General features: G+C 46.1%; 2 protein-coding genes across 9 annotated transcripts; both read left to right on the forward strand.

Moving 5' to 3' along the window:
• The first annotated feature begins 258 nt into the window (after positions 1-258).
• LOC120655313 lies at positions 259-4,135 on the forward strand. The gene is made up of 2 exons (XM_039933073.1): positions 259-1,503; positions 3,818-4,135. The coding sequence occupies exons 1-2, from the start codon at positions 590-592 to the stop codon at positions 3,831-3,833; spliced, it is 930 nt and encodes a 309-aa protein (XP_039789007.1). The 5' UTR covers positions 259-589; the 3' UTR covers positions 3,834-4,135.
• Positions 4,136-7,165: 3,030 nt separating this feature from the next.
• LOC120655314 (nuclear ribonuclease Z-like) lies at positions 7,166-10,842 on the forward strand. Of its 8 annotated transcripts, none has more exons than XR_005667418.1 (8): positions 7,171-8,202; positions 8,301-8,396; positions 8,509-8,622; positions 8,813-8,881; positions 8,982-9,056; positions 9,488-9,649; positions 10,138-10,576; positions 10,657-10,842. XR_005667418.1 is itself a non-coding variant. In XM_039933074.1 (6 exons), exons 1-6 carry the CDS (start codon positions 7,705-7,707, stop codon positions 9,560-9,562), a joined length of 927 nt encoding a protein of 308 aa, XP_039789008.1. In that variant the 5' UTR covers positions 7,172-7,704; the 3' UTR covers positions 9,563-9,840. The 8 variants fall into 8 exon arrangements, 1 of the variants encoding a protein (XP_039789008.1); XR_005667419.1 differs by lacking the exon at positions 10,657-10,842 and having other exon boundaries at positions 10,138-10,357; positions 10,431-10,649; XR_005667421.1 differs by having other exon boundaries at positions 7,167-8,202; positions 8,963-9,056; positions 10,148-10,842.
• The last annotated feature ends 811 nt before the right edge of the window (positions 10,843-11,653 follow it).

Below are 11,653 nucleotides of genomic sequence, written 5' to 3' on the forward strand. Positions count from 1 at the left end.
TACCTCTTCAAAACCAAAGTATATATCTCACAAAAGAAAAGATAGTCTCCATTCTCCAATAACCTCTCAAAAAAAAAACTTTAGTGCCTTTGGTATTGCATGCAACTTTAAAACCCACTGCCACCTCACCATCCATCAGAAATTCAGAATCCCCTTAAAAGTTGTGTCACTGCCACTGGGGCCCCAGCGCAGGTCAGCTCCTAGGTTCCTACACGGGTACACCGACGCGTAGGCACCACGGACGGCGCTCCCATCACTGCCCAGCTCGACAATCGCCATACCCGCCGCTCTCCCTCCGCTACTGCATACAGGCCGGCAGACAGCTACAGTGCTCCTCCTCCCCTTGCCACTTGAGTAGGAGGGGTACATGGCTGACCAACCCCCCAGGCCAAGATCTCCTTCGTTCCTTCCTTCCTATCAGCTCCATTCCATAGGCCGCTATAAGTAGCAGCTGCAGCTAATCAGTCAACAACTAGGCACCAAACCATCACTTCACTCCCACCCTCCCCCCACGCCTCTCGATCCTCCTCCCCGTCCACCACGTACCACCACCACACCTAGCTACCGCCCGCGCGCGTTGTCTCCGGCCATGGCCGAGAAGCCGCCTCTGCCGCCCAAGCCCAAGCCGCCCCTGCCGCCCAGGCCGAGGCCGCCGCCGAAGGCGCCAGCCACGGCAGCGCGGCCCGCGCCGGCCCCCGCCAATGGCGCCGCCAGACCCGCGCCGCCTTTCAAGAAGCCAGCTCTCGCCCCGCCGCTGCCGACGCAGGTGCCCCCGCTCAAGCCCCCGCCGGCGCGCCAGTACCTCCACCACCAGCACCCGCCGCCCCCCGGCGGCGCGCGGAAGGCGCCGGCGCGGTACCGCCAGCAGCAGCGGCGCCGCGGCGGCGGCGGCGGGTGCTCGTGCCGCCGCGCGTGCTGCCTCGCCGCGGGGTTCGCCCTGCTCGCGCTCTGCCTGGCCCTCGCCGCGGCGTGCCTCGCGTACCTCTACTACCGCCCGCGGCCGCCGTCGTTCCACCTGCAGCCGCTGGCCCCCGTGCGGCTCCGCCTCGGCGGCAACGCCTCGGCGGCGCCCGCGCTGGAAGCCACCGTGGGCGCCCGCGCCGTGTCGTGGAACCCCAACGAGCGCGTGGCCTTCCGGTACGGCGCCGGCGAGGGCCGCGTCGCGCTGGCCGACGCCGACGGGGACGTCGCGCTCGGGTGGGCGCCCGTCGCCGGGTTCGAGCACGCGCCGCGGAGCGTCGCCGCCGTGGCATTCGTGGCGGCCGCCAGGGGCGTGGTCGTCGACGAGGCCGTCGCGGCGCGCGTGCGCGACCGGTACCGGAGGCGGCAGCAGGCGTTCAGGGTGGAGGTGGACACCCACGTCGGCGTCCGCGTCGGGGCGCTCCGCACCGGCATGGTGCCGGTCAGGCTGGTCTGCGGCGGCGGCGTGATGGCGCCGCGCGGCGCCGGGACCGCGGCGGGGCCCCTGAGCAGATGCCAGGTGTATCTGTTCAGAGTAAGATGGTGAGTTCATTCACTCTGCTCTGCATGCTTCTGTCGGTGGCGCTTTTACCATTTTCCTAGCAACATTCTTGCATGCCAATGCGCGCGTGTACAAATTCGAAAAGCTGCAAATGGGATCCAAAACCAACCTTACGCTGATCAACATAATTCAAAAAACCATTTCGCAAAAAAACATAATTCAAAAACCCGCTTGTGATGTTGTGACAAAAAAAGATGATACCGAAATCCAAATCTTTAGTATAACCAAACAAAACTTTTTGCGGATCTTGCGTCAAGGGAAGGCACCTGCAAAATCCACACAAAATCCCAAACTAGCTGTATTTCATTTGGGTCGGTGAGGGATTCGAGCCCTAGCCAAGGCGGGTATCGAGTCATATGCTGACAAGGCAAGTGTGGTACGGCCATGAGGTGTCGCTGTCCCGTGGGTCCCTCCGCGCCTGGCTCTGCGCGATCCCTAGCTGAGACAGACAATTCGTGCCACCACACGAGATGCCGCCGGCTACAGTAGATCGCGCCGATCCAGGGGGCCCTGCACTGTGGGATGTCGGGAGACGAGAGGACTGATGCTGATGAGATGGGTGAGCTCTCCCAGCGGCAAAGCGAAAAATTTGAAGGAAAAAAAAACAAAATCTTGAACTTACCTATTGTCCCTCTTCAGCCTGCAAGGGCTCTGGGTCGATCCTCTTACGAAATCGCTCCGCTCCTTGAATACGTATGTGGATTGGAGCGGGCCGACCCCAAAACAGAGAGGAGCAGGTCCCCTGTTCGGCTGCCCTGAACTGGCTGGAGCTGGTTGGCTGGCTGGTCCAGTAGCCACCCCAGCCTAGAGCCAGCCCCGTCAGATCAGCTGGCTCAAATTGAAACAAAAAAACACGCCAAACGTCAGGAAGCCGATTCAACCGTCGGGGAGGCGTTGATGGCCTTATCAGCCGGCCGTTCGGCTGGAGCTGGGCTGCCGAACGGCTGGGCTGATCAGCCCAGCTAGACCAGCCTAGCCCCAAGCATCCGAACAGGCTGTAGGTTAAAGACTCACGGTGTTGCTAATTTTGCAGCCCATCCCCTCCATACTAACTAGATCGGGCTCATTGTCATCAGGAGCTGCCTCCGGGGTTCCGTCCCGGCCACGACTCCCGCATTTGCGACGGCGGAAGTGCTCTCGCTTGCCAACATGCTGAGTATGCGACCTCCACATCGTGTGCTGGGTAGGTTTGGTCCGGGGAGCCCCGTGGACCATTTGGGCAGACAAAAAACAAGGGGCGGATCAATCCTTCATCCTGCTTTTGTTCAAATGGCGCAGCGGGGCGCATGCAGGGGCGCTCCGAACCGCTCCGTTTGCAGGTTGAGTCCCTCTTGTACAGTTGAGTTCGATTTCGAGCTCTTCAAAGTTCAAATGCCACCATGACCACGAAGTCCATGAGAGATCTTGAGAAGGGATCAGCTTGCATTGCAAGGTTGTCTCGGACGGTTGACAATTGGTGGATAGCCTCCTAGTTCGGTACACCATCCATTCAAAATTGTAGGTTGTTTTGGCAAATTTAAATACATAGTTTTTACTCTATGATATGACGAAATTCTCCAAACGAAAATTGAATGCTCAGATAGGCAAATGTTATAGGTACAGGGCTGCATAGATGTTGGAGCAGTACACACGTTAGCGTGCCCAGATTCACGATCCAACCTGCCCCGGCCCTACTTTTGTTGCGCCAAGTTTTTTGCAAGTTGGCGTTCGTTGGACCATCATCAGCAGGCAGGGGGTGTAGTGTAGGCTGTACCTCCCGTGTGGCGTATGCAGAAAGATGTCGAAATTCTGGCAAATGACAAGGCCAGGGGTACGAATGGGGGGACTTCATCGGGACATTGGATCCTAGATGAGTGGAGCATTATTGGTCGCAAGTGAGGACCAGTGTCTTTGCCTTGGCTTGTAGTACGTACCATGAATACGAGATAACCAAACTGCCTTACAGGTTGGATGATCGGAGACAAAGTATGGGATAGTAATTCTCGGTCAAAACTGTTTTCTGAACGCGATGATCCTGGATATTGATTGCAGTGTTCTTTACCTGGTTGTTTTTTTTTAAAAATAAGGCAAGGTTTTGTCCGGAGTCGTGGCTGATTGCAGTCTCAGCCAGCATTTCATGACTGTGGATACCCACTGATCATGACCATCAACTACGTATTGCTAACAATCTGGTGCCAGCTTGGCATTTGCTGGAACAGTCTGATCCACAGCTATATCTGAACAGCTTCAAAACATTCTGAACTTTTTATTCAGGAGCCCAAAGCGTCTGACGTTTTCGTGGCGAAATTGTTTCAGGTTTAGCTTGAACTGAAGGCGCATCCGGGGCATCAGGGCTGCTATTACCTGCTTAGAGACCACATCGAGGCATCAAGCAGCTACCAAAGGCGCCGAAGCTGCAGACGCCGTAAATTATCCGCATGTTTCGCCGACAAGATTGGTTTGCTCCCAACTTGATTGGTCCTGAATACATATTTGGATGGCCTGAAGCATTTAGTAAGAGCTAAAGAAACCGAGTTTGTAACTGTATATTACACTCCCAGCTCCCGATTCTTTTGATTGTGTGGTGCATACATAGCAGGAATGAAAATGGACGATGGGTGTGTGTTCTTCTCAGCTGCTGCTTACAGTCGCTTCTCCATTCTTTTAAGCCGGTAACCGGTATGCCGATTCTGATCCGAAATTTGAGCAAACTGAGTTTTCTACCTAGAATTTGAAACTAAAATAGATAACAAATTAGGGGTGCAAATTGGTGACCCTTAGATGCACCTCTAACCTTATTTAGTTCAAAATTTTAAAATTTTTAAATAAAATTTGATTTTACAAAAATAGTACAAAATTTTAAACTAAAAAGAGTTGAAGATGCACTTAAAGTTCACTAATTAACACTCCTGTGATACTATCAGAAATGATATCTACCCACCTCTATCGCCTACAACTTGTGGCCGACGGCAGTTCTACCGCAATCCTGACTCCCTACCCCTAGGCCCTGACCACTAACCGCGTGCATAGATGGTGGTGAAAGTTGGAGAAGAGTAACATTCTAACATTTTCCTCCACAACTCCACGAGTAGGATCGGACACGGTCGGATAAGTAAGGATATGAATACATATAGTTATTATTCACTCAGGTTCAGATTGGATACGGATAGTGTCAAATTTGTCGGATAAGATATAAATAGATATCGATATCATAAAAAAATAATTTCATCTTTGGATTTGGATATGATGTTGAATACTGAATATACGGATTCGGGATATGGATAGGTATTAATCCCTCTAAATGAATTCGAACTCAAATACGAGCGGATATTATCTGTACCATTTACACCCCTATCCACAAGCCTTCTCCCCGAAGGCAACATAATTTTTTTTATTTTTAACCTATTTTTTAATTTTATTTTAAAAATAACCCACCCAGATATATATTTGCAGATCTAACTTTTTTGGTCGCGCCGGTCTGCGTGGCGTGACAAAAACACGCTGTCGCGCCACATGCATTGGCGTGACAAGATGTGCCACGTTGTCACGCTTCGGAGCGCTCGGAAGTGGTCTGCCAGCTCATATTCCACGTGTCAACCTTGTCACGCCACTCCCACCGGCGTGACAGTACAGCCTTGTCACGCCACCCCCGCTGGCGTGACAAGGTCTGACTTTAGAAAAATTATATCTTTTTCATACGAACTCAGATGGAGATGATTTTTATACAAAAATTCTAGCTCTCAACGAGATCTACAACTTTGTAGTTTTGAGTTTTTTCATTTGAAGTCATTAAGATGGTTAAATAATTGATTTAAACTTTTGACAGCATATTAAGCACTTTACCTCTATCGGATCATCTCTAACTTGACATGTTTATCATGGTTCTACAAATTAAGTTCTATATAATGTTTGATATATGAAATAATATGGACTAAATAATAATAGTTCGATAAGAGATACAATGAGAAATCAAACTATATCATCATTGAGTACGGAATATAATACAACACTCTAGGTATTATTAATTATTGCTTTAACTTGTGAGTTGGTCCATGCTAATAGCGTGGCTAGTTTTGCTACGTTTTGTTTTTTTATTATAAATACTTTGTTGTAGCAGGCTATTTTGTTTATTCCTCTAGAGTTTGTTCTTCAACCACTATACATCACTAAGTCTTATTATACATATTTTCACATTGCCTATCAAATTACATGCATATACATTATATCTATTTTGTACAAATCAACTCCGAAGTTACATGTGCATATGTACAACCGTTTTGCCACCACCACCTGTATGGAGACTTCTCTACTACCGTTGTGCCGAATTTCTTACGGTACCTGACGTTGTTGGAATCCCATATACAAATAAGCATATAAACAATCAATAATTGTGTCATTTTTTTGCATCCATATATTATGTTGTTTTGACCCATCATCATGCCCCATCATTTTACTTCCATCTATCAGGATCAACCTGTTTTGATCCCCATTAGACGTGCCATACGGCGTAGTCTTGATTGGGTGGGAAAGTTTGACGAATTTTTGTATTCGGCATGGACTCTATAATTATATTCTAATTTTTTAATTTTTTAATTATGAAATTAGATATTTTTCAATTGTATATGATATGGCCTCTTGAGCCAGTTTAGATCATTAGTTCTTCGTAAAATCTAATTGTGTAAATCCTTCTCCTTTTTAGATTAATGTATAAATTTCTAGACCCTCTCGACGAACGTGGTGGCTCTTTTTTTTTCTATAACAACACTTGCTTATTAATATAATATATATCTAGAGTGGTGGGACCATGGATGCACCTTGAGCGATGATCTTGGCTAGGCAAACCAAGCAGTGCAATCGATAAGCGTTGCGCTGATCAAAAGAGATACAGTGAAAAGAAGGCCATAAGATGGAGAACAAGAAAGTACTCATTTCATCTAAACTACTTAATTACTAGTATAAAACTTACACATTTGTATCTTTTTCAAACTGTTATCATATTTTAAAATCTTAATCTTTCAAAAAAATACTTGATCTAGCTTATAGCTATAATTAATATCTAGGGTGTTGCATTATATTTCATACACAAGGATGGTATAGTTTGATTTCTCATTGTATCTCTTATCGAACTATTATTATTTAGTCCATATTATTTCATATATGAACTTAATTTGTAGAACCATGATCCGATTGAGGTAAAGTACTTAATATGTTGTCAAAAGTTTAAATCAATTATTTGACCATCTTAATGACTTCAAATGAAAAAAATTCAAAACTACAAAGTTGTAGATCTCATTGAGAGCTACAATTTTCGTATAAAAATAATCTCCATCCGAGTTTGTATGGAAAAGATATAATTTTTCTAAAGTCAGACCTTGTCACGCCAGCGGGGGTGGCGTGACAAGGCTGTACTGTCACGCCAGTGGGAGTGGCGTGACAAGGTTGACATGTAAAATATGAGCTGGCAGACCCCTTCCGAGCGCTCCGAAGCGTGCCAACGTGGCACATCTTGTCACGCTAATGCATGTGGCGCGACAGCGTGTTTTTGTCACGCCACGTAGACCGGCGCGACCAAAAGGGTTAGATCTGCAAATATATATGCAGGTGGGTTATTTTTAAAATAAAATTGAAAAATAGGTTAAAAATAAAAAAAATTCAAGGCAACGTTGGTATTCTTTTATTCATTTATAGAGATCAAAGAGTTCTTGAAAATACATTATGCAACCTTCTTAGCAATTCAAGATGTTTGAATAAAAAATACGAGTATTTCACCGTGGAAACACAAACAGTATTCCCTCCGTTTTTCTTAATAAGACGTATTGATATGTTTAGATGCAAGACTATAACCATAAAAATTTTTAATAAAAATTTAATAATATCAAACTTGCATCACCAAAATTATGAAGAGTAATTATAGATGTTTCTTGTCCAATAAAATATCAAACGGAGGGATATCAGTTTTTTTTTTTTGAGGGGAAGAGGGGATATCAGTTTGTACCAGTTTTCCAGCCGAGCCATTCAGGCCCAGGTACTTGAATTGCAACTCGATATGAGACTTGGTTCAGCCCAGTCTCAAAAGAAGTCGGGCTGTGGGCTGGCCGTGCAAACATGGTTCAATCCAAGCAGACTTGCCAGTTTGCCACTGACATTTAGCAGAAGACCGGCCCAGGGCCAGCATCAATCTCGGCGGCGGCGGCGGCGGCGGAATGGCGAAGGTCAGCGAGTCCGCGGCGAAGTCTGCGTCCACCGCGGCCCCTCCTCCCCCTCCCGCTTCCGCGCCGCCTTCGAGGCCGAAGGCGAAGCACCGGCTGGAGGTCGAGGGGTACCCCGTGGAGGGCGTCTCCATCGGCGGCCAGGAGACCTGCGTCATCTTCCCCACGCTGAGCCTCGCCTTCGACATCGGCCGGTGCCCGCAGCGCGCCGTCTCGCAGGAGTTCCTCTTCGTCTCCCACGGGCACCTCGACCACATCGGGGGCCTCCCCATGTACGTGGCCACGCGGGGGCTCTTCAGGCTGCGCCCGCCCACCATCTTCGTCCCGGCGTGCCTCCGGGACCTCGTGGAGCGGCTCTTCGAGGTGCACCGCGCCATAGACCAGTCCGAGCTCAAGCACAACCTGGTCCCCCTCGAGGTCGGGGAGGAGTACGAGTTCAGGAGGGACCTCAAGGTCAGGGCTTTCAGGACCTACCACGTCATACCCAGCCAGGTGGGCAAATTGCTTCGGTTACTGTCACTCCTTGAATCTTGGAGGCATTGACCCGTTATGTATAACCTTGCAATGCTTGAATCGGGGTGTGGGTGCAGGGGTATGTGATATACTCGGTGAAGCAGAAGCTCAAGCAGGAGTTCATTGGCCTCCCGGGGAACGAGATCAAGCGGCTCAAGTTATCAGGTGTGGAGGTGTGTCTGTCTTGGTGGCTCTGGAGTTCAAATTCATGCGCAGTCTAGCAGCATGTTGATGTGGTATGTGTTTATACGTCCCCCTTACCATTCACCTACTTGTAATTTGCAGATCACGAATACGGTGTCGACCCCTGAAATTGCTTTCACGGGAGATACAACATCAGATTTCATTCTTGATCCAGATAATGCAGACGTGCTGGCAGCAAAAATTCTTGTTGTGGAGGTATCTCGTCATTACTTCTCTCTTTACAGCTAAGCTCTCCGATTGAAACATGTGACCAATTTTTTATGGCATTAGCAGCAACTAGCAGCCTTACTTAGGATTTTAGGAACACGTTCCATTTCCAAGCTGAATGTTTTATTTTCTGTAGTCTGTACGATTTTGATAGTGAAATGTGTCCTCTGAATTTCAGAGTACTTTTCTAGATGACTCCATTCCTGTTGAGCATGCAAGAGAATATGGGCACACACACTTATTTGAGGTATTTTGTTAAGCTGTTATTTGGGATATTCCAAACTTGCTTCAACTTCCAAAATGTCAAATACTAGTGTTTATGGTCAAGTTTATTTTTGGCAAAGCAGATAGCAAGCCAGTCTGACAAGCTTGGAAACAAAGCTATTCTACTCATTCACTTTTCTGCTCGTTATACTACAGAGGTGGGCTGACATCTAACCGTTGTTTCAGTTCTATCTTCTGAAATGCCATGGCCAGCTTCATTTTTTCTCTGTTATTCAACTCCATTTTGATTACTATTTGCCTATTAGGTATATCCTAGCCCCATTCATATTTAAGATGCTTTGTGTGCACATGGCTATCCATGTTTCAGTTCTAATGGGCTTCACCTTCAAGGTTTTGTTCTAATCAGCAGCACCGACATGCTCATCTCTTTTCTACTTTAGAATTGTACGTCTGATGAAAAAATATATGTTAGTTTTCTTGTTGTTATTTTATTCTCTTAGAAATTTGGCCTATTTGTTTTGCATTCTTTGCGACTAAACCATTTGATTCTATGGCTCTTCTATGAAGACTTTCTTTGACTGAATCATTGAAACTAAATCTCATGAGATGTGACTGCCTCTATTTGCAGGAAATTGATGCAGCAATAAACAGATTGCCACCGTCATTCCGAAGCAGAGTTTATGCGTTGAAGGAAGGCTTCTAAAGAAACATGAACGGACAAATCTGCAATGACATTTTCTGGATGTCATTGCGGATGCTACTGCAGCAATCATCTGGGCATCTGGCAAATGTGAGGAATCTTTTTTTTTTCCAGTAGTCAATGCTTGTTTTACTCATATGATATTGGAACAATGGAATTGTGAAATGTGGAACAACCCATGTTAGCAGCATTTATTTTATTTCCTTTTCTTCAGAATCAGTTAGCTTCTTTCTGAACATGAACAATTTATATTACATGAATACATGTGAATTTCGACAAAAGAATGGTTAATGTTGTACAGATTCATATAAATATTACCGCTGGGATGTAAACAATTCATAGTTCATCTGAAGATATAGGCGATACCTGCATCCATTCCTACTAGCATGTTCGTGCCCCCTCATTGTAATAAATAATAAACACAGACCAACATGCTTTCACTCAGTGTGCTTCCTGACCTTCTCATAAAACCTGCAAGGTTCTCACTCACAGGAAAAATGTGTGCTGTAGATATCAACAGATGAACAGTGTAGTTTACATATCCTGGACCACCATTTTTTTGTGATGTATCCGTATAGTGGATTACAGGAGTATGGAGACCGAGGGCACTGCATCCAACCACACCGGACTAGAATTGGCATGACTATCATAGCTTGGCTTGCAAATGAGCTTCCTCATGAAACAGAACCAATATGCATGAATCGAAGACATGTGCAACAGAATCAGCAACGTTAACGAATGGCATGGATCACAGAACCAGTCACAGATTTGTCTTCACAATGCTACTTTACCTCTGAGGTGACTTCTAAGCAGTCTGAAGTTGTCTAAGAATTACTGATGTCCAAACTCTTAGCGATTCTGATGCGCACAGCTCGGCCAGCCAGATCTTCGTTGTGTGTTGCCAACTTTTGAGGAAGAGTCGTCTGTATGGAGTCTTGACAGGTTGCCTGTAAAGTTGAAGAGGATCATGCATGAAGCCATCAAGTGGAAACAGGATTAGTTCCACTGAAGCCTCAGGTAGAAAAATGAGCTTAGGCTTGTACATACTTCAATTACATTTTCAGTCTAGACACTGAACTTAGAAAGCTGTCATACAGTGATGCTAGCGATCCTGAAATGTGGGGATAAGGTCGATCGATAAGCCGTAGTCCGTGGATCTCCGTATAAAGCTTACCCAGTAATGGTGCCATTTATGCTGACAAGATGTCTGCAAACTCATATAGCCTTCAAAACACCCAAAGAGGGAAAATTAATACCTCATGAATGAAATCGACAATATTCTAGATATATTCTCTTTTGTTTCTGTTTGACGTGTCGACGTTTCATTCCTTCAATGGCCTACGCCGGTCTGGGTGATGTATAGGAGGGCCTTTTTTTAATAGCGTCTGCCAAAAACTACATTGCCCAAGTAAAGTAAAACAGAGCACCCCTGTTACGCCCAAGATCGGTGCTGACCATGTACTCCCTCCATTTCGTAAAAGGTGCAATTCTGCGTTTAAAAAGAAACATATAAAAAATGCAATCCTATAAATTGAATCTCAGCTACCTACCTAACAAAGTAGTTAGATTTGATTTACAAGCAAAAATTAACTACATGTGCCTCAATCTTTCCACTCTAATATATTTTTACAAGCAAACACACGATTGAATATATTGTCATCATGAGAGCACAACAGAATACATTTAGCAATGACATCATATTGCCTCTCTTTTTGACAATTATTTTTCATGCCTTCACTCACTACTCTCCAAATATTTAGACCCAAAGCTTGGAGCTAAGATTGCATTAAAATCGTCCATCGTTGGAAGCCGGTGTCGTCGAATCGTAGAGGAGGTCCTAAAGTATCAATCCCTTCCCAGATGAGTTAACTCACTAGGCGGTGAAATCTAACCGTTCCTATGAGCCGGTTTTCACAATTTGCTAATGGAATTGACATTTCTTTGCAAAAGAAGTGAGCCCCGTCTCTAATACCAATTGAAAGGAATCAGTGCTCTTAGCCTAATAGAGGAAGGGGGTGAATTAGGCAACTAAAAACATTAACCTATGGCTCCAACTAAATTGCGCAAAACATAAACTAAAACATACCATCTAAA

This window comes from Panicum virgatum, chromosome 1N, assembly GCF_016808335.1.
Source record: "Panicum virgatum strain AP13 chromosome 1N, P.virgatum_v5, whole genome shotgun sequence".
NCBI classification, from domain to species: Eukaryota; Viridiplantae; Streptophyta; class Magnoliopsida; order Poales; family Poaceae; genus Panicum; species Panicum virgatum.

Coding starts and splice junctions, on each gene's coding strand:
- LOC120655313 (XM_039933073.1), top strand. CDS start 590: ATGGCCGAGAAGCCGCCTCTGCCGCCCAAGCCCAAGCCGCCCCTGCCG.
- LOC120655314 (XM_039933074.1), top strand. CDS start 7,705: ATGGCGAAGGTCAGCGAGTCCGCGGCGAAGTCTGCGTCCACCGCGGCC. Junction 8,397..8,508: donor TCAAGTTATCAGGTGTGGAG/GTGTGTCTGTCT, acceptor TGTAATTTGCAG/ATCACGAATACGGTGTCGAC. Junction 8,623..8,812: donor CAAAAATTCTTGTTGTGGAG/GTATCTCGTCAT, acceptor TCTGAATTTCAG/AGTACTTTTCTAGATGACTC.